Below are 23262 nucleotides of genomic sequence, written 5' to 3'. Positions count from 1 at the left end.
ACCTTCATTTCCCAGTATCCTCTTAGCTAGTTGAAAGACACGATCTTGTTTATCTATGACATGTGAAAATGTAGTGTAACAGGAGTCAACAAACATACAATATTAGAATCAGTTAGACAGTATTGATCAAAAGTTTTCTAACTTCAGACATCGTACATTACTGGTCATACCAGACCAAATAAGGCTGTAGTGGCAAAAATCTTGAGTGTAATGAAATAAACCAGGGTGTGTTTTATTGCTTATGAGTATCACTTTTCATTTGTAAGAGGAAGAATGTGTTATTTTGTCTTTCAAACAAAGGTCACACAGGGAGGCATTATAATAAGCTATAACGTTTTACAGGGAATCAGTGTAGGCTATAAGGTAGAAACCTTATAGAATTTGAAGAATAGAATAGAATAACAAAACCAAAAATAATTGAAATAGAATACAATAAAACACAATGTACGACAGAATAGAAGACAAACATGTAACCTGTATTAATATGAATCAAACAACTTAATTATTCTGTTACAGAAGAATAGAATAGAATAGAATAGAATAGAATAGAATAGAATAGAATAGAATATTTGCTTTAATAAGTGAACGATAAAAACTAACTGACGATCACCAGTTGCTTTCTGTTTCTGCTTCGCGCGCGCAGCCGTGGTGTCGAGTGAGGAGTTAGGCAGCCCGCGAGCAACAGCCCGGCAAAAAGGAAACATCACGTGGTGACACATCTCTACGACTGACGTCACCGTCTCCATCTCTAAGCAACCCCTCCATCAGCACTCACGTCACCGGGCGCCCGAGCCGCGCTGTTGCCCGGCAACCCGTGCCTTGCGCTCGGGTCCGGCCTTGCCTTGCACCCAGCTCGGAGCTCTGACGCGTGTGTGACGTTAGTAAGGTGGGTATCAATTTGTTATGGTGGCGGAGGGAGGAGGAGGAGAAGAAGGAGGAGGAGGAGGAGGAGGAGGAGGAGGAGGAGTTCCCCCTCTGAGCACAGAAGCCCTCTGCTCGGCATTCCGGCGGAGCGCATAGGCACACACCGGCCGCAACCCAGTCCCGGGCCGAGAGATACTTGTTGTGGAAAAAGTCCAAGTAAAGACGGAAGAAAAAAGTTGCTCCCCGCTCGTTTTCTACAATTTTTCCCTTTTTATTGTGTTATTGATACGTCGCTCTGGTTGTGGAATGGTTTACGTTTCCTCTGACAGCTGTTTGAACTGTGAGAGAAGGTGGTTTATGTCCGCTTTTTAAGGTAAGACCGGACTCTTCTCAATCCATTAGACTCACATTTACACATTTCCCCCTAACGACACATTTATGGTTTCCTAGCGCAGCATAAAACTATCTCACGACTTGTTATTAGACTTTCACCGGCTCAAAAAAAGTACATTTCGATAATTAAATTAGGACTTTTGTGATTTAATTGTACGACATCACTGTGAACAAAATTGTGATAGCACCTTGATCACACAGGTTTATCTACTTATATTAGATCTATGTTATAAAATGTAAACATGTAATGTGTATCTATCTATCTATCTATCTATCTATCTATCTATCTATCTATCTATCTATCTATCTATCTATATTTATATATATATGTGTGTGTGTGTGAAATAAAAAAATAAAAAGCAATGACATATACAACTGTGTCTCTGCCTCAGCAGGTGCCAGCCTTAAACTATCCCCGCGCTGTAACACCAGACATGGTGATAATGTCAGAGAACAGTCGGGCGGCTCAGTCCAGCCCTGCCCAGGGGAGGCCACTTCAGGTCGGCTTCTACGAGATCATCCGCACCCTGGGGAAAGGAAACTTTGCAGTGGTGAAACTGGCCAAACATAAAGTCACTAAAACACAGGTCAGCAGCTCCTCTCTTGTATATTTATTGTGCATAGGTGTGTGTGTGTGTCTCTGCAGGTTTTTGAGTATGCAAAAAAAAATTTATCTGTATATTAATTTGATTTTTTCTTGCGTGTGATTTTTGCAGGTGGCCATAAAGATCATTGACAAAACCAGACTGAACCCTTCCAATCTGGAGAAAATTTACAGAGAGGTGCAGATAATGAAGCTGCTAAACCACCCCCATATCATCAAACTTTACCAGGTGTGTATTATCGTTCATCTCTCTGCACCATTGCTGTTTGCCATGCATGTGTTTATTTGTGTGCAGGACTCTGTGTGCGTGAGACTGTGTGTTATTCAACCTGTACTAAATGCTCACTGAACACAGTGCAGCCTGGTCTAATAGGGCTCCATGTGCAGGGAAGCCGGTTGCAACACATGTATGAATCTGGGAGTAAAATGCTGTGGTGTGGAAACTGGGGGATGCATTTTGTGTTGCAGAGTATTGTGCCTCATTATTGTAGATATTCGGATGTAGTAGCTCCATTATGTTTGACAAAAATAAGGGGCATTTGTTATCTAAGTGGTTTGTACAGTCTTCTGGTGAGCTGCTGACTCTGAGAGCACATTGAATCATAAGTACAGCACAACAGCATTAGTGCAATCCCCTCTGACCTCTCTTTGTGTGTGTGTGTGTGTATGTGTGTGTGTGTGTGTGTGTGTGTGTGTGTGTGTGTGTGTGTGTGTGTGTGTGTGTGTGTATGTGTTGGGGAGAGAGAGGAACAGAGTTAGACAGTGAAAATAATCATGGGTACCAGTCAGTGCTGGGAACAATGGATTTCTAAGATGTTTTGAGTTATATAATGGCAGAGCTGATTGTAGCGATATGGGAAGCAGAGAGCGCTGGTTTGCAGTCTCACCTCTGTGCAGTATTGACCATTGATTGAATATGCAACCTTTTTGTGCCTTGATTCTTTTTATATACATATATATTTTTAAATGCATATATATTACAGAAATACATATATTTATATATTTTATATTGCTTTTCATATTTTGTTATTATATTTTATATGCATTTTTATATATATTTAATGGAGCCTCCCAGCCAAAATATTTCACAGTTGTATTTCTATAACCGGAGTGACAGTAAACATCTTGAATCTTGAAACAGCGTACACAGGTCTGAACGTTAAGTCCAATTAGCAACTGTTAAAGCCAAGTGCAATGTGTCTGCGTGTCACGTGAAGGCCTCCCCGTAAAGCACTGCTTTACTCCTAATCAAATTGAAGACTTAGTGGAAAGAATCCGCTTTTTGCCTCTCAGCTGGCCTTGCGAGTGCCATGGCACACGTCTGGCAACAAACACACACCCACACAAACAAACACACAATGCCCTTCTCTCTTTTTTTTACTCTGGACTTTTCTGCCCTTTGTTGAGCCCTGCACTGTTTTGCTACATTGGAGGATTACCTCAGGTCCGGTTTTAAGCAGCTGAGCAGCACTTGCTGTGAAATCATGTCTCAACTGTGTTGATGCATTTCCCATTGTCAGTATCACCATCCCATGGGTGGTACTGACAGAATCAAACGTCAGTATCATGTAGAGTTTAAAAAAATTAGATGATTAAACAATTAACTGAAAATGAATTGGCAACTATTTTAGTAATTGATTAATCATTTATATAATTTTTCAAGTAAAAATGTAAAATATTCCAGAGATCCAGCTTCTCAATTGTGAGTAATTGCTGCTTTTCTTTGACTTATGTGATAGTAAACTAAATATCTTTGTGTTTTGGACTGTTGGTTGGACAAAACAAGCATTTTAAATTGTGATGGATGTTTTTCACTATTTTCTGATTTTACTGACCAAATAGTCAACTGATAATGAAAATAATCATTGACTGCAGCCCTAATTTCATGCTCAATACCTCGATATTGATAATACAACAGTATTATGGGTATGTGTGATGTGGCTTTCATGCTATATTTACCTAAAAGTGTATTAGCAAGTATTAGTAATTATGGTCAAATATGTCAAATGATCTAATAATCCATAATCTAGACCAGGCATAATTTAAGATATATTATTACAGTGTTACAATAACTAAACATAAGTACAATGCAGCTGTAGTCCACATGGATCCTTGAGGCAGTTTGAGGCAACCTTGTTTCATGCATTCTTCACTAATCAGCATTTCCAATCAGGACTAACAGCCTTGTAAGAACTAACAGCTGTGCTAATTCTGTTATAGTACAGAAACTGTTACGATTAGGGGTTTGTGACATGGAAAAAATGAATTAAATGTAATTAAATTAATTAATTTAAATGAATGTTAAAGTGGAATAAACATTTTTTTCTTTTTTAAGTAGCCCTGGGGTTGTCTGATGTGAAGCTAGTCAGATGATTGGTGCTTGATGATAGTATGCCTTCCTCTTCCCCATAAGACTATGTTGTGATCTAAAGGTTACATCCTCTCCGTGTCAGTGTAGTTTTTGGGGGAGCGTTCTGAGACCTCCGGCCTGATTATCAGCTGCTGCTTCTATTCTCTCTCTGTTCTCATGAGAGCAACATTTTCCTCTCTAGTCAAAGGTCAGCAAAGCCACTGTTTTGTTTCACCCTCCCTTTCCCTTTGTCTTAGCCTCTCTCTTTGACCTTGTATCAATCATATACTTTCCACTTATTCTTTCTTCTTTTGGGGTTTGAGGGCCCTTGACATGCCGTGCCAGTTCTTCAGTGCTATGACGTCAGCTGCACCTCAAGGTGACAGAGCCCCGGAGAGCTGCCCTATCTCACAGATAAAGACTACTCCCTGCTCGCAGGCGTCTGTGTATTGAATCATTGTTTGCTTGGTTTTCTGAAGGGGCTGGTGGCTGAAAAGAATTAAGCGGTATTCAGTGGAATTTAGTGACATTTAATTCAAAGTTGGCCAGCAGCACAACTCAGACAGGGCATTGTCATCTGACGAAAATCGCTTTGTTGTGCAACCTTTTAGCTCAACCGCTCTGCCCCTGAGGGCTCTCCTGAGACGTGGAAGCTTTTTATGAGCAACAGGAAAGGATTGCGTCTTTCCGGCCTGCATCGTCTGCCGGGGTGTTGAGTGATTGGACGTATGGTGTTTTTGATACACTAGACGGGACCCATGTGAACAGCCCGTGTGAATCTGTCCTTCTGTTTCCTAGAAATAAAGAGATAGGGGTAGCTTGAAATTCAACACTAGTATCCCTTGCCAACTAGTGTGAGCCTCAGGGAAAACATTTCTGAGTATGAATGTTTTGCATTCATGTGTTCCCCTTTATGTATAAATGGATTTTAAAACATCATATACAGTAAATTCATGAAAGTCACTGCAACAGAGCATATCATGGAAAGCCAGGGTACTGGTATTTGCAAATGTGTGTGCACAGTATGTGGAACAAGCATATGGAGAAGTGTGAGAGGGGGATTTTTGTGGTTAGAAAATGTCCCATGCCTAGAAATGCCTGGAGCAGGCCACTTTGAAGCTTGGAAAAAGTTTCACTCTGAAAATTCATTCTTCATAAATAACCAGCTGCCTGCGAGTCGGTTGGTTTAATTTTTTTTTCACTCTTTCTGTCTTGTAGGTCATGGAGACCAAAGACATGTTGTACATCGTAACAGAGTATGCAAAGAACGGAGAGATGTTTGGTGAGTTCAGCTTTTAAATGTGGTTTATTGTACAACAAATATGAATGTAGGCTAAAACCGTTGACCCATATACTCTGACAGATAGAATATCACTACATTTCTGTCTGAATTAAACTAAAAAAATCCTCTCTCCCTCCAGACCACCTGACCTCAAATGGCCGTATGAGTGAAGATGAGGCACGAAAGAAGTTTTGGCAGATTCTTACAGCAGTGGACTACTGCCATCGACACCACATCGTACACCGTGACCTAAAAACCGAAAACCTGTTGCTGGATGCCAACATGAACATCAAGCTGGCTGGTAAGTGTGTTGTTGTGTGTGCTGTTTACCGTAACCATGTTTACTGGTTTCCTGCCCAGAGGCTGTTGTGTGATGTGAAACAGGAAATCAGTGCTGTTTATTTATTCACTTCAGTTTCACCTTAAAGTGTTTGAGGCTTTGAGACTCTCAAGCCGTTCTAATTAAATGACTGTTGTACTTTCTCTGTGCTAATTAAGTGTGAATAATTCACCCATTTTACCAAGACTAATATAAACAATGGTAAGTTACTTAAGCACACAAACTAACAGACTCTCAAGCATAAAGAAATATGATTTCCTAAGAGCAGAGCAGAGCAATATAATCTGGTCTATGAATGTCTCTTAACATCATGATGTCAAATTACATAACACCTGGTGGTTAAAGACACAGAAAGGCAACACATCTGCGTCCCAGTGCCCTGAGCTACTTGTGCTGGAATGCAGAGAAAACAGAGTTTTAATAACAAAAGTGTTATTTATCTCTGTCTGTGTCTTATAGACTTTGGATTTGGAAACTTCTACAATGCAGGGGAGCCTCTGTCGACATGGTGTGGCAGCCCGCCTTACGCTGCCCCTGAAGTATTTGAAGGGAAAGAGTATGAGGGGCCTCAGCTAGACATTTGGGTAAGCTCATACAAGGAAAATATACTGGCTGACAGTCTTTCTTCACAGAGTAAGCATTAACATTGTTAAAATATTGCTAATATTCATGTAATGCTCTTTTCTTTGCAGAGCCTTGGTGTGGTGCTTTATGTTCTTGTCTGTGGCTCTCTTCCATTCGACGGGCCCAGCCTTCCTGCGCTCAGACAAAGAGTCACCGAGGGACGCTTCAGAATTCCCTTTTTCATGTCCCAAGGTATCTATTATCCTGACACAAATCGCAACAGTTACTGCTAATTACCATTTCTGTTTAAATCCTAAATCGCTCACAAACCAACACAAAAGACTAATTCTTTGTCTACGTCGTCCAGACTGTGAAAACCTGATCCGCAAGATGCTGGTGGTGGATCCGGCCAAGAGGATCAGCGTGGCCCAGATCAAGCAGCACCGCTGGATGCTGGCAGACCCGACAGCTGCCCACCAGACCCTCAGCCATTCCCTGACAGAGTACAACTCCAACCTGGGGGACTACAGCGAACCTGTGCTGGGTATTATGAACACCCTGGGCATTGACCGCCAGAGGACTATCGAGGTGAGTGAACAAGAAAAAAAAAAGCTGTCAGTTGTTAGCAGTAGAGGGTAGTCATGGTAAAAACACAGCATACAGTTACAGGAGACTTGTGTCTTGAGGTGGAGCAGTGAGTAGGTGGGGCTATAAGACAGTTAGTCATGTCTGGCATTAAATTAAGAGGTTTGCTGTCTCCCCTGCCTATAGTTAAACTCACCATGAATCACATGCCGCAATGTTTACTGTCGTCTCTAAAGAGATTATACTTAACAAAGAGCTAAAAGAAATGATGGGTGTAGGCTGGCATTAGGAGTAACAGAAGTTAAACAAACCACTAATCTACTGGCTTTCAATCATATTTCCTCAGTCTCTGCAGAGCAGCAGCTACAATCACTTCTCTGCTATCTACTACCTACTGCTGGAAAGAGTGAAAGAGCATCGTACCCAGCAGCTGAGCCGCCAGTGTGGAACCTGGAGCCAGAGACCCAGGAGCACCTCCGACTCCAACGGCCCAGAGGTGAATGCTCCTGCTTAAACATGTACTTCATCCTGATCTAATCCGCATTCTCTACTTGAAGACTAAAAATGCGGTGTGCTTTCTGCTTCCTTATAGGTGATCATGGAGTCCACCGACAGCTTTAGAACTGCAGCATTTTCAATTCCACCCAAAAACCCTCCTCCAGTGTACCCAGAGATGGAGTGTGATCAAGGTGGATTGTTCCAGGTAAACACATTTTAATAAAACCTGACATTATTCAGCAGCTCAGGGGTTATGGGGCTTCACCTTCCACCGTGATGCTTGTCTACTAATAGACCAAAAGCAAACACTGCAGCACACGTGTCTTCTGTCAATCAGTGGCTAATAGTCTTAACTCTTTCTCTCTCCAGCGTGTGGTGTTTCCAGTGGAGGCCAGCCTGAACAGACTGCTCTGGAACCGCTCAATTTCACCCAACAGCCTGCTGGAGACGAGTATCAGCGAGGAGGTGCGACCCAGGGACCTGGAGGAGGAGGAGGCAACACAAACTCTCGGACCCCTGCTCCCCTCCACCACCACCTCCCGCAGACACACTCTGGCAGAGGTGTCTGCCCGTTTCCACCAGTGCAACCCTCCATGTGAGTGTGCAACCCGTAGGTCAGGGGTCACATACTAATCCACAGTCTGTCAGCTATGTAGAGTCTAATATCTTCTGTATCCTGTTTCTGTAGGTATTGTGGTCAGTCCCTCAGATGGCGCCTCCTCTGACAGCTGTCTGAAGTCCTCATCCAGTCCTACGCCCACTTTGCAGGCTGCTATGGGCGACATGTCAACACTTCTGGCCTCTGGGGCAGAAGGTGGAGCCCTGGTGCCTGCTGGAGCTCCCCTCGCCCTCTCCTCCCACCTCCTGCCCCAAGCACAGGGCAGCCTTCCTGCTGCTAGTTTCCAGGAGGGTCGTAGAGCCTCTGACACTTCCCTTACACAAGGTAATGGAGCAGAGACATGAAATCAAGTGTCATTTATTTCCACCCGATCATTATTTTTCTTATGTCTACTGTGTCACATTATAAGATCAAAGGAGTATTGTGTAACACATTCCCATGCATTTCCACAGGCCTCAAAGCTTTCCGCCAGCAGCTGAGGAAAAACACACGCACTAAAGGACTTCTGGGATTAAACAAGATCAAGGGTCTGACGAGGCAGGTTGTCCCTCCACCCTCTTGTAACCGTGGCAGCCGTGGGTCACTGGGTCCAGCCCTCTCTGAGCACCGCAGCATGTTGGAGGAGGTGCTGCACCAACAGCGGTAAGACACACTTTTGAAAGCACTTTGTCATTAAATCCCACAAATTACATCTCGCAGATGCAGTCTAATCTTCTGTCTTTGTTTTCCAGGATGCTACAGATCCAGCACCAGCCCCAGCCTCAGGTCCAAGCTGCTCAGACAGGACCTGCCCAGAATCCCTTGCTCTTCCTGTCCCAGCAGCAGTCATCCTCTCCTCCACCTACTTCAGTATTTGCTTCCTCCTCCTTGTTTGACACACCCACCCCCTCCGTCCTAAAGAGCAAGCCTCAGAACCCCCTTCCTCCTCAGCAAGCTTCAGTGGGTCTACAGCACGGCCCCTGGCAACAACCCCTCGAGACTTCCTCATCCTGCTACTCCTCTACTCTGTCCCCCGTGGCCTCCGCTGCTTACCTTCTCGAGGCTCGTCTGCACATCAGCCAGCAACCTCACCCTCACCTCAACACCGGCATCCAACAGCAGCCGCAGACAGCGACACAAGGCGCCTTCATGTCCAAACCAGTGATGTGGAGCATTGGCTCAGCCTCCAGCACAGATCCTGACGTGCTGGATTTGGGTCTGGCTGGACAGCAGCAGCTGAGCAGCTGTGTGATGGTGAAATAAAACGTTAACCATCAAGACCAATGATTGTTCTCACTGTGGGAGAAGCTCAGAGCAAAATGACTGTTGAGCCGAGAAGAATAGAGAGCAGAAGTGATGAGAACGAACAAAAAGCAGATGCAAAGACAAATTGACATGTAATTTAACAACATGGGGTACACATGTGCTTTTTATATCATATAAGCTAAAGACTAAGCAATAACCAAACTCTGCACAAGGCGTTTAACTCGTATCAAACAGCCAGAGAAGCAATAATAGACTGAAAAACTCTCATCCAGCGCCCTGACGGGATGTGCTCCCAGGGAAGTCATGGACTCACTTGAATGAAATGAGAGCTGACGTTAGCCGATACAGTTACGTCTCACGTGTTTTAATGCTGACTAAGTTATCATTTCGATTTTTTTTTTCAATTGTTTGAGAACAGGAAGACACCATCTTCCTCATTCTTTTTTAGTCACTTTTTGATTTCCTGTTCTCAATGTTGCTCACTTGACTGGAGAGAAGACCAAAATCCTTTCTTTTTTTTTTCTTAATTTTTCCCACTTTGTTCGCCTTTCTCAAGAGACGTTACTCGGTAGCAGTGCAATGAACATGCAGTATAGTGCCCTAAGCTTAGAAACATTCACTGAAGGTGTTGATTTTCATTTGTATTGAAACTGTGACTTTTCTTTTTTTTTTTTTGCTGTGCAAGATTATAGATACGCAAATGCTGCTTTTAATCTTTTAAAAAGATTGAGACATCCTCATCAGCCAAAACTGAAGGAAAATAGTGTCTAGCTGATTGAGTAAAGCACAACAGGTACATCAGTCAGCTTGGTAGCACCTTATGTATGTGGATACATCAATCCACATTCCCTTCGTTTAATAAGCACCTTCTTTTTAGATGCTTCTACTACCTCCTCAGGCAACAAGAATTTGGAAACCTAAGCAAAACCTGTAAAAATCCTCAAAAAAACACATGTGCAGTCCCAGATTATTAGAGGAATGTTTTCATACAGATCATGCAAAGACTGTGGGGACAGTGCAATATTTGTCACAGAAATACAGAGGAAAGATGATGCTAAGAATCGACATAGGAGAGTCAAAACGTACATGCGTAATTGTCCTGAGGCTTTTTTGTTATCACCTTTGATTTGTCTGTTTGACCTTGCTGTGCTAGCTAGCTGACTAGGAAAGGTACTAGTTATGTAACATAATAACATGGTACAGTAGAAATTGAGAAGAAAGACTGACAGCATTTCAAAATGCTGTTATTTCACACAGCAAGTGTGTGGTCTTCTAACTGAAAGGAAGAATATGGGTTTTACCAAAGAGCGAACCGCACAAGAGAAGGGTGATCTATCACAGATACACTACTGAACTTTCATTTGTATGCAGCCTCAAAATGTAGCATGGTGGTTAGCTTGAATTTTCACATGATCTCCTTAGCTTTCGCTGTGAAAAAAACTCCCGCTGCCACCAAATCCTAATGCTACACGTGTTGTAATATCTCTAGCTGTTACTGTCAGGACCATGGTGGTATTCATTTTTGTACTTTTCTAGAAAAGAAGAAAAATGTCAAAAAAAAAAAAAAAAAAATCAGAACATAGCAATACCATGTTGTGCTGGAAGTTGAACTTTCTTCAGTTGTCCATAAGTGAGTAGAAATAGATAGACATTACCTGCAACAAGCTGATTTATCTGTTCAGTCACTTCAGACAATGAGTTAGAAATCTGCAAGAAAATGTGTAATATTGTAAGCGTAGTTAGTTCTGTCATATCTGTGAAACGTCCAGTGGATATGAAAGTGTTTTTCCAAACCCAGTTCCACATTGGAAACATGCAGTGTTGATATTTCTGGTTGATTGCACTCACTACCAACACTTGTGCCTTTATCTGAACAAACCCGCGATCAGAGGTCTGCGCCTCCAAGCTCTACACTGAAGAAGGAAAGATGAATGGCCATCCACTCAGAAGCCCCTTTTGATATCTTCTTTGACCTTTGAACTTGCTGTGTAAACAAAAGCAAGAATTGCACTTTATTCATATTTCTTAATACTGAAATTGTTTTTGTTTCTCATGTTGAAAAACATTTCACAAAACTATTGAAACACTAAGGCTCTTGATGCAAATCTGTAAGACCCTTTTTGATAAACTTTGGATAATAAGTATTTCATGTTTTTTTTTCTGATTTGTTACTTGACTGTGTGATCATGTCTGTATGTGAGTGTGTGTGTGTTTGTGTATGCTCATGTGTGAATGTGTGTTGAGGGGAACATGAAGAGGTTAAGAGCAAGAATGTTAGTTCAAGAAAGATTGTTTATTTATGTGGCTATTTATTTGAATAAAGTTCACTTCCTAAACTGTCTGTTGTTTGGATTTCACTGAAATCTTATCTGTAGACTTTAAGAACCCTTTTACATTTTACATGCATTCACATTCATATTTACAGTTTATAATAATAAAAAGAGATTATGAAGGATCCTCCTCACCATAGCAACTGACTCCAGCTTCTGTGCAAACACTACGTAGCCACGAGTTCAACAGAGAAGCTCAGGATAGCGAACTCTATATCCTCAATATTTTATATATATTTGCACTCAGAATTTAATCGTAGATTGCTTCACAACTGTGGAGTACAATGAACATATATATTCACACCAGGCCAATAAACACTTGCATATATTTATAATAATATTAACTTTGAATGTTTATCCTTTATACATTTTTTTCTAATTCTTATTTTTATTTTCATTATTATTCTTCATTCCACTCCAGAGTTTTAGCGCAGCCTTAAGAGAATGTAAACCTGCATTTTATTGCACATTTTGAATGAGTATGTGACAAATAAAACCTTTGAAACTTTGAATCTAATGGATTCAGAGGGAGTCAACAGTGACATTGTCCCTTAAATGGGCATTAATATTTGTCAGAACAACTGAAAAACATCAGTAACATAAGAGTAGTTATTTTATTATCTGATGGCCTCAGGTCACAGTTGAATGAATATTTATTGACGAGAATAAAAACTGAAGTCTTAATACAGATAATATATGATCACAAAACACTGGCACTAATAGGAAGTATTTTGCTGGACAAAAAACTTGATAATGTCTCATCCTCTTCCTCTAACTGAAAGCGAAGCACAGTGATGATGCACCAGCACCTTATGATGATGATGCTGTGATGCAGAGTGATGATGCAGTGCACCCTGACGACCCTCCTGGTGACCAGTTATTCATGAAACTGAGAGCGGACCGGTGTCCGACATCTGACAGGGAAGGCTGTGTGGGAGTGAAGTGACGCAACAGCAAAATAAAAAGCCATACCATCCAAGAGCTAAGTGAACTCTGCTGCACTCCTCACCTCTCACTGCTTGCTCATTATCTCAAGACAAGAGAGTAAGAAAGTGGTGAAACTCCAATTTAAATTTCTGCAGGATGAACGGAGCACTGCGTGTTCCAAAGGTGATTTGCTGTGTGTTACATGTACAGATTTACACTGTGAGGGGCTGCTTTGGTGCCTCGCACACACACTTGCACACATTACATGTGTAACATATGGCTTGACATTTGACATACGACCCTCAGGGAGTTGCTGTCGAGTACTCAGTGTGAAAGGAACGCTGTACATTTGACGTCCAGCCACCACAAACATATCATTCATCGGCTGCAGTCTGCTGCGGACATGACCTCATATTAACTAACAAGCATTGTCTAACATGCTCTCAACAACACTGTGTGACCATTTGATTTATAACTATGTTTATATGTGGTACGACAACAACAAAGACAGTACTATGTAAGATAAGTAATATATACCTCTATATACTCCAGCTTACGTCATGTATGAAACTTAATTTGCTTGACATAAGGATAAAGACGAGACTAAACATTTCTATGGATGTCAGTTTTTGAGCCACGACAAAAGCCAAAATGTGGCCCGCAACAGAGACCAGCCGATTGCTGGAAATACCTTTTGCTATGTTGTGACGCATATCGTACAATGGCGACGACTGCTGAAAAGACGAAAGTCTAAGCTTTGTGATAGGTTCATAAGGAATCTTATCAATATTTATTTGAATTCACAACACAACCCGCTCTCAGGGTACCGAAATTTGGCACCGATTGATCTAATGTGGCAACAAGGCATGATTGGTTGTCCCTAATAGAAACAAGATTCCAAACTGAAGCAGTTGTTGATCACTTGCGACCCCTACCAGCCAGTTATGAGGAGCGGGGAGACAGAGCTTAAGTGAACAGAGCTGTCAATAGCGTTATAAAATAGTTTTTTGAAAATTGTGAATCACCGCAACCATGAGAGGTCCTTGAGCATACAGTCATAAATGTGCACAAAAAATATTAGGCTGATGAGTCCATTAGTATGTGAGATTAGACAAAGAGAATACAAGTAAGTATTCAGATCCTTTACTTAAGTAAAAGTACCACACTGTAAAAATACTCCATTACAAGTAAATATCCTGCACTCATACAGTAATTGTTTTTAAGTAAAAGTGCAAAGTAGTAGAAGAAAAAGTACTTTAAATATCAAAAGTAAAAGTACTCATTATGCGGAAAAAATTCACTATGTACACATTATATCATTGGGTTTCCTGGTTATTAGCACTACGCTGGTCTAGTGGGCAGAAGTTTCAATAATTTTACTACAGCCGGGTAGTGTATAACAAATATTTTATAAAATGATCATGTTTTGTATGTCAAAAGTACAACATTTTGTTCTGAAATGTAGTGACATAAAAATATAAAGTAGCATAAAATTCCATCCATCCATTTTCTGCTGCTTATCCGGGACCAGGTCACGGTGGCATCAGGCTGCGTAAGGAAACCCAGACATCTTTCACCCCGGCAACGCCCTCCAGCTCCTCCTGGCGTTCTCAGGCCAGAGGAGATACACAGTCCCTTCAGCGTGTTCTAGGTCTGCCCTGGGGTCTCCTACCAGTTGGATGTGCCTGGAACACGTCCAGAGGGAGATACCAATGAGGCATCCTAACCAGGTACCCAAACCACCTTAGCTGGCTCCTTTCGGATCAGCAGCTCTACTCCAAGCTTACCCTGGATGTTGGAGCTCCTCACCCTATCTCTCAGACTGAGCCCAGACACCCTTGATGGAATTGCAGTTTCAGTTTGATTTATTATACAGCAGGAGAATTAAATCAGATGATAATAACACTCTTATAATGTCTCTCTTTGCTCCCTTGAACCAATAATTACCTTTGTTATATTGTGATATACCTGCAATAGAACAGAATTTAGGTCAACCATATAAATGTGTAAAGAGACCCAGTTTTTTCAATGACTATAAATGGTTGGGTGTCATCCATATTACAATAAAGATAAAGAGGACAGGACCTAGATGTGAGCCTTGTGGCACTCCGCAAAAACTTTTACTCTCACAAGGAATTCTGGACAGAGTAAAAAAATTTCAGTCTGAGAGAAAGCAACAAAAAAATAGAGTTGTGACTGATCAGTGGTCAGTAACTGTGATGTGACTGATTGTCGATGCTGTACTCAAATCTAAACATATGCTGAAATTATTGCACTATTTATCTACTGTTTCCTGTGTGCTCACATTGTAAGGATGATTCTTCTCATGCCCTTTCACGTGGGTTTAAGTCCTGCTGAATTGCCCTTGGACAGGTCAGCGTCTGTCTGTTGAGTATTTAGTATCATCTCAGCGACAGATATATAGAGGTGATTCTGTTTATAACTCGGTTCGTTGTAAACTGAGCTTGAGGGTTGGGATAGTTCTGTCCGGGTCACATAGTACACAGAAACACAGGACTCACTGTGACCAGTACAGATTGTCTCTGAACTCACAGGGCTACACGACTCTGTGCATGCATAAACATGTGGAGAACAGGCACAGCAGAGAAAAGGTAGATAAGGCTTGGAGATGTAAGAGCAGTAGTGGAGTACTACTAGTAGAGTAGTACTCAGATCATTTACATAAGGATCAGTACAAAAAAAACCCACTCATTAGGCAGAAAACATGGCACCTTTGAGTGTTGCACCATAATACATATGTGTATATATATATATATATATATATATATATATATATACACACACACAGAGGATTGTTATCACTGAAGTGTAAGTAATATTTATTTATATATTTAATATAATATTGCAGCTGGTCGAGCAGTGCATCATATTTTATAAGCTGATCATATGTTTTGTTTAACAAACCCTGAATCTGCATGTTGAATCTTTATATCTTATGAAAAGACCAAAGCCAACAACGTGTTTGTAGCTTCTTACTTCCTTACTGGTGTCTGTGGTTTGCCCCAAGCTCATTGGTTCTTCCTGAGAACATAACTCTTTAAAAATGGGTCTCAAATGTATAGTTTCATTTTTGACAAAGGCAGAGTAACTTCCTAAAACAGTTGGGCACTGTAGTCTTTAACAAATGTCACTCAAACAGGAGTAAATAGTACATTTGTTGGGGACTATTTTCAGTGGTGGATTAATACTCTTTTGGTGCACATTGAGTGTTTATGGCAGCAGGACAGTGTATGCAGAAAGGACTCATAATAAACTAAAGGTTCCCATGTTCATGGTAATGAAGGAACATGTCACCCAGTGCAAAAATGTGGCTCATTAATGTGTTTTTAATAGTTAGCAACACAGACAATATTTGTTTGTAGGATCAGTTTATTATTGGTTTTAGTCTTTTCATGGGATTTGTTGACAGTATGGAAAATATAACATATCACCAGCCTTATCTTTTGAGTGCAGTTATCGGATTATTCTACTCTCACCACTTGAAAGAAACATTCCTGGCTAGGACTCAGAGTAAAATCAGACTTGCAAAGCATTTTGGAATTTGGCCAGGACTATTAGGCACTTGGATGGGCCTTTCCTATCTCACCTTCTGCTCTCTTCAAAACACACACACACACACACACACACACACACACACACACACACACACACACACACACACACACACACACACACACACACACACACACAGGAAGTGAATCAGACTCCCAAGTTTCCACACACAGACAGCTTGTCATAAAACATTCAGCGTGTTTTGAATAAGTCAGTTATCAAAGTGAAAGTGCACTGAGCAGAGAGGTTTCCCAGAATTTCTTTATGAGGAAGAAAGCAGAATGATGTCTGAGAGAAAAATGTAGCTGTGGAAATGTAAAAAAATAACTTAGACTTACAAAATAACCCCAGTGATTAGCTGTAGATGAGAGAGGAACTTTATGTCTGCTGACAAAAGGGAAATTCAGGCTCATAAGGTCAGTAGTATATCAGTCACAAGAACTGTTCCATAAGAAACACTTAAATGCCACAGTTATTGTACACAAAAGGCCTACTGGTCTGAATGTCATATAAAGCACATAAAAACACCCAAACACACTCAGAAATGTTCTTAGGAAGCCACTGAAGTGGCTGTTGGATCTTTCCCCTTGCTGTGAGATTAGCATTCTCCTAATTGTGTGTACGTGAGTGAGAAACGGTACACTTGCGTCACTGCCAATAATCGAGCCCTCTGGCAGGACGAGTGAATACCAGAGGATTTGTGGAGCTCATGGAGGTCCGGAGCAAAGTAAATAAACAACTTTCGGAAGTACACGACAGGGCTCTGCAAAACAGAGTTTACTGCTACACCAATCAGTTCACACATCCATCTGGGAACAGCAGCAGAAACCGGAAATGTTTCATCTAAAAATAATACTAATAATAAACAGACAAACAGAATCTGCCACTCTTATCTACTGTATAGAAAATCTTTGAGTAAAAGACATTACAAAGTGATCTGGAAATGTGGTGTAGCCTCATTGCTTCATATGACTTTTCCCAGCTGCTACACCCCACTTCAGTCAATTAAAAGGCACATTTAGGTGTTCTTCTTTAAATCATAAAGTATGGAAATATCATGTAACTTTGTCGTATTTGCTCATTCACAGGTAAATATCTTACTTGAACTGACTTTTTCCTTAACCAAACTGAGGGTGTGAGAATAGAAGCTGTCATGTTGTTTATACTGTAATGTCATCTGAGACAAATGCGTGATTCTGGATTGTATAAAACAACCACAACAACTGGAGGAAGTAAAGACTGAAGCCAGGAATAAACTCCACTGTTTGTTTGTGTTAGCAGCCTGGACATGTTGTTAATCACATGGCATAACATAATAGATGACCTTGTATACTATTTGTCAGTTATTAATTGTGTGTTATAAGTAAACTCACCCATGTGTCATGGAACCAGCCAGAGGTTATTTATCACTTCATCTGCTTTCTGAGTGAAATTTCCAGGTAATGAACTTGAACCTGAAAGTATTTCTTACACACATAACATTAAAGCTGCACTAGCCAATAATTCTTTGTAAATAACTGATCACATGACAATGTCTAATGTGGCAGATGTTGCCTGTAGATATGAACCCACAGAGGATTGTCACCCAACTCTGCAGTTCAGTTTTGGTTTTACGACCCACAATGTTAGTGCTGTGGTTCAGTCTCACTGCTCTCAACAACATCTAGCAGCTGCTTTCGACAAAAGCTCTAATAAACCCCCAGTACACTATCTGGTCAACACCAGACATGTGCTGAACATAGTGAAGCAGATATTGCCCTCGGGAGTTGGTGGAGACCAAAACAGAGCTTAATGGAGAGTGAGTAATGGACTTACATTCATCAGATGGCCAGAAATATATGGGATTACATTTGTGTCATAATAACTGAACAAAATCTCATATAAAAAAACATTATTTTGAAACATTTGATTGAAAGTGAATAAATAGATTATTGAAACCAAAAAAATGACCTCAAAGGCAAAACTTAAGATAAAACTACAAGATTGCTACATTTGATTACAATATTCTCTGCTTTTCTTTCACTAATCAGGATTTCTCTTTTGTGGTCACTTTTTTCAGTTTCAGTTCTGACACAGAGCTCTAATGTGGGTGTGTGTCACCAGGCTGCGTCCCCATTAGCCAATTACTTGTGGGATACTTTTGGATTACTTTTGTTTCTTGCAACCTATCAATCATGATAGGTTGTTGATAAGGTCTTCTTAATTTTTCCAAGGTTACTATCAGTAATTATCAATAACCATTACTATAAATACTACGAGTGTGCCTGAATACAAATACGTTATTCAGCAAAGCACAAATAGTGGGGTTTTTTCTTTTACGAATATTTGTTTCATACAAATATTTTAAAAATTATTTGTTTTCAGGAAGAAAAAAAACATGTTAAATACCAGCGCACAGGTCAGTTACATCACTATCTCAGTGTCTCTCCTCTGCTCCGCTGTTACGTCTATCAACAGGTCTCAACGGGTCACATCCACTTGCTACATGATGCACATTTCCTAATTTGGACATCACTCCCAGAGTTGGGGGTGTTCCCAAGAAGTAAAGCTGAACTACTGACACAAATGAAGTGCTCCCAAGGGAACACTTCATGAACACTTCTTGTAACACTTTAATTTTCTAAAATTAAAAGCGTAATAAAAATAAAAACAGGATTTTTAAACCTCTTTTCACTTTTATTCGAATACAAATACAAATAATTTTGTATACAAATACAGATACAAATACAAATACTGGGCCCTCTGCACATCCCTAATAGATTCTGAAGAGAACTGAATTAGAAATATTAGGCAGTGAAACTGAAAAACAAAATCTAATTAATTGCTACTTTAAGGCAGGTCCTGCATTATTACCTTTGTCAAAATTCACATGGTGAATGTGCTGAAGCAGTTACTGTATGTGCAGTAGTGTCCCACATGCATATCCTTTAGAATGTATATATAAGTTTTCTAAATTGATTGTTTATTGTCATCATCATCCTAATCATAACTAGGACGCAAATCACCACAATTAACTGCCTTCACTGTCACACACTCCATTCATAGCTCTAATTTTTCACATAGATAGCACGTCATGTACCCTACATGGTTGGTTAATGCAGCGCTGCCATTGTTTTTTCATGGTAGCGACACCACCCAGGACTTTGATTTGGAGGCTCATACATCAGCACATGACTAGTTTTGCACTACAGTGGAGAGAGATTAAAGGGAAGCACATAACACAAATATACACACTTGGTCACATACACACACACACACACACAGTCAGCTGTGAGAGCTATGACGCACTTTGGGCTCTGTTAATATTGTACAGCAGGCTTTGGCGTGTGTGTGAGCATTCCATTACATTCCATTACACTCTCATACTGAGTTCACTCAGCAGCTGTGTGCTCAATTAGTCTCTCTGTGTCACAAACTCAGAGTCTGTAACGCTCTTCCTTGTTCACTGTCACCTCACCTTTCAAGTTGTTGGGAAATTAAATGCTTATCTATTCTGTGTCTTTCTTTTTTTCCCACATTCTCAACAAACGAAAAGACCAAAAACAACAATGATTTGGGTAAATTGATCCTACTAACAAGTACTGCCCATGTAGCCAAAGTCTATCTGTGATTAATGTTGTTGTCCAACAACACTAACGGCCATTCTAGCAGCTCTTTGCGGCTGCATTTACAGGCGGTTAAGACAGAAGGATTCAAAAACTAGGACAGCAATAGGCTGCTATTCTTTGTGAATGGGATCTGGCACTGCAGCCCAGCGCCACCTGCTGAGTTACAGAGACTCAAAAGGCGCCCAGCTATGCTTCAGGGGAAATTAGAGAGAAGCTCAAATGGCTCTTAAAATGTCCTCTAATGCTCATTTTGATTACTTCCAGCATAGATACAGGACCAAACATCGCCAATCAGTCTTGCCAGCTCAAACATCATTGTTGCATTAAAACAGTTTCATCAACACATACCCGAAGGTAAAAAAGAAAAACAAAGCAATTCTATACTCTACAAACTGTAACAGGAAATTAACTACCGTATTTCCTCAAATAAAAGATGGTAGTCAATTAAAAGCCAGGTCTCTGATAATGGCTGAGGGCGTGGTCAACAGACACAAATAAAGGCCAGCCCCAAAAACATGCCGAGGAAAAAACAAGGGTGGATAAAGTCCTGGTGCCTGTTATATAATGTTCACGCCAGTTAAGCATAAATAGTAGTTACCTAGATGTAACTCCAGTTCTATGAGTATATGCATAGCCCTCTAGCCAACTGTCACAGAGAGGGGAGGGGGACGGAGGAGACATGATATTGTTTAAATACGGGGCTAACGGCGCATATTTCAATAATAATAATGGCAGCGATACTACATGAGCATGGGTAACCAGGGTATCCTGGGTAACCAGGGTAACTTAGCTGAGCCAGCAAGCGTACATCCATGAGCAGACTACCCGCATGCTACAGCTTAGTGGTGCACTGCCAAAACGTTCCGGGTGGAACTCAAGCGCTAAAATTATTGTTCTGCATGTCGGAGTAAGTGGATTACTGGTAATGCAGTCACAAAAATTAAACACAGCAAACTGAGGCAGATCAGAAAACAACTTTGCACTAAAATATGAGCAAATATACGGTACTTATCAAACTGAGGGAATTAGAAATAAAGGCCTCTCTCTAATATAAGTATGCATTAAAGGCATGGTAGCCTCTGCAGTTGAGGTAAATAAAGGCCCCAGCCACTATTTGAGGAAATATGGTACTTTCTCATGTGTAGTACAGAGGCTACATCTGAAAACAACTGTGCTCTCGGAGCAGAGTATCTAAGTATCGTGCTCAACACAACACCCACAGATGTACAGATTCATGAGAGGCAAGATATTTTCTACTAGTTTGTGTCTGTATATTGAATGCAGAGTTAGGGTTGGTTTATGTTCAATCAGAAGTAGTTCATAGGACATGTTGTCTGTCCACATTGGAAATCATAAGTGTTGATTGTTGTTTTCCGAACAGCGTCACTCGAAGGTGGAGTGAAAAGTTGGCCATCATAGAGCGGGAGGATACGTGATATTGTTTAAATACAGGGATACTGGAGCACATTTTCAGACACTACCTTCTTCATTCATAGTGTTGCACTTAGTTGTTCACGTGAAGTGACAGAAATTGTGAAAATGTTGCGTCAAGAATGAAAAAGGAGAGCTAAAGGGAGTAGTTAAAACCCTCTCTCTTTTCTCACCTCCACACAGCTGACCAATCATGGTGGGAAGTAGGTGTGGATATTGGATCGTCGGTTAGGAAAGTTACAGAAAAGGCCATATACAGTAGCGTGAAGTATGCTTATATTTGCTAATTAGCACTAAACACAAAGTACAGCTGAGGCTAGTTTTGCAAATAGTTACAAATCAAAGTATTGGACTATACCAACTTTCATAGTCATCCATCCAATAGTTAGTTGTCAAGATGTTTAACCCAAAACTGAACATGATGGCACTAAGGTCAGGGCATCGGTAGTCAGTAGGATTCATCCTCTGGGGATCATGAATGTATGTACAATATTTCAAGGAAATCCATCCAATTGTTGAGATATTTCAGTCTGAACCAAAGTGGTGGACTAATTAACTGACATTACCATCCCTGGAGCCACATAACGATAAAAACAACACATATAGCCACAGCACTGTAGCCTCGTTCCAGACCTCCAAATGATCGCCCACATACCAGATTTTTTCAGCAGTTCAAAAAGCTCTAATTGTACCTGCTGATGGTTGTTTCCACTGGTTAGAGAAACCAACACTCAATCAGAGTGTACTAGGCAGGGTTAAGAATGGGGATCACGTCAGCTAGCTACATTCATGAAAAAAATGTTGACAAGCATGGATGGGGTCAATGCAATTGTACAAATCAACTTACAGAAATAAATCAGTATATTTGTTGGATCATTATGAAACATGTTAACTTGTCCTAGCAATCACTACTAGTAATTGTTTGTAAACTGAAAAGGATGTTGGTGGGATGAACACTTCACTCACTAGTGATTAGTTAGGGCAAAACAAAACAATCTCTCCTCCCAAAGATTTACATTCTCATTACAAATGAATGGGCTTGGGACAGAGAAAATATTGATAGATGGACCAACAGTTATTAGTTTTGGTCTTTGCATGGGATTAGTTAATAATAATAAAAGTATAGAATATTGCCAACCTTATCCTTTAAATCCATGTTCTCCTAGACTAAATGCACAATCTTCTCTTCTGCATCATGTAACTCACAGCATTTTTCTAACTTTCTCTGCTGTTCAGTAAAGTCCCCCTTGTGTAATCTCTCACTTCAACGTTTCATTTCTCTCTGCAGGGTCTTTATACAATATGTGTGAGAGAAATGATGGCGTATAAGAGGAACAATCACCAGAGAGAGAGTCAGAGAGTCTCATTGCACCACATGGTCGTGTCATGACACGGGAGTGTCAGAAGTTGTGCCTGTGTGGAAACTTGGAGTGCTTAAAGTCAGATGGTGGGTGCGTCACTCAGCCTGACTCCTAGGCCTCTCGCTCCTGTTACACTTGGCTTGTGACAGAAGAGATAATGCTACTAATTCTTTGTTGCGTGACCACATGTTGCAGGTGGGTATCATGGATATCACCAACCCTCCTGAGCCACAAAGACAGGCCACAGCTTAGTCACTGACATATTTCCAATAGGAAACCCTCTGATATCACTTTTCCCACTGATGAGGTCTATTTTTTTTTTACTTCCTCAGAATAACATTTAAGTTTTTTCCAATTGAGATCATTGAATAACACTCTTAAACTCTTAATTTCAGTTCACTTCATTTCTTAAAGATCACTTAGTCAGTCGCTCAACCACTTTAATCCACACTGAACTATTTCATAACTATTGGATGGAGTACAATTAAATTTTGTTTGATGATGCCCAGATGATGTTTTCTTATGACTTTGATGATCACCTGACTTTCTTCTAGCACCACCATGAGGGTCAAATTTTTGGTTTGGAGGAGAATGTCTCATGGATGGATTGCTGTGAACGTTGGTACAGATATTCATGTTCTTCATGAAACTCCCATCAGCCTCAGCTGTACTTTGTGTTTAGTGCTAA

General features: G+C 40.7%; 1 protein-coding gene and 1 long non-coding RNA gene across 3 annotated transcripts; one reads left to right on the top strand and one right to left on the bottom strand.

Moving 5' to 3' along the window:
- Positions 1-791: 791 nt before the first annotated feature.
- Positions 792-11685, top strand: sik1 (salt-inducible kinase 1). Of its 2 annotated transcripts, none has more exons than XM_044366559.1 (14): positions 792-1237; positions 1650-1844; positions 1974-2090; positions 5430-5493; positions 5633-5794; positions 6293-6417; positions 6526-6649; positions 6765-6985; positions 7329-7478; positions 7575-7685; positions 7850-8075; positions 8169-8423; positions 8552-8741; positions 8831-11685. In XM_044366559.1, the coding sequence occupies exons 2-14, from the start codon at positions 1692-1694 to the stop codon at positions 9339-9341; spliced, it is 2409 nt and encodes an 802-aa protein (XP_044222494.1). In that variant the 5' UTR covers positions 792-1237; positions 1650-1691; the 3' UTR covers positions 9342-11685. The 2 variants fall into 2 exon arrangements, with proteins under 2 accessions (XP_044222494.1, XP_044222493.1); XM_044366558.1 differs by having other exon boundaries at positions 793-1237; positions 1653-1844.
- On the bottom strand, positions 10873-23250 carry LOC122992689. Its single transcript, XR_006406113.1, has 2 exons — positions 22352-23250; positions 10873-14286 (listed from the first exon to the last, which is right to left on the bottom strand). It is a non-coding gene; the product is annotated as an uncharacterized LOC122992689 (long non-coding RNA).
- Positions 23251-23262: the final 12 nt, after the last annotated feature.

The sequence above is a fragment of the Thunnus albacares genome, chromosome 11 (genome assembly GCF_914725855.1).
Source record: "Thunnus albacares chromosome 11, fThuAlb1.1, whole genome shotgun sequence".
Lineage (NCBI taxonomy): Eukaryota > Metazoa > Chordata > Actinopteri > Scombriformes > Scombridae > Thunnus > Thunnus albacares.
This window is presented reverse-complemented; position numbering and strand designations above follow the sequence as displayed.

Bases quoted from the DNA above. Each gene is read 5' to 3' on its own strand.
- sik1 (XM_044366559.1), top strand. From the start codon at position 1,692: ATGGTGATAATGTCAGAGAACAGTCGGGCGGCTCAGTCCAGCCCTGCC. The intron at 5,494-5,632 runs GTGAGTTCAGCT...CTCTCCCTCCAG, and splicing joins AAAGAACGGAGAGATGTTTG to ACCACCTGACCTCAAATGGC. The intron at 6,650-6,764 runs GTATCTATTATC...TACGTCGTCCAG, and splicing joins TCCCTTTTTCATGTCCCAAG to ACTGTGAAAACCTGATCCGC.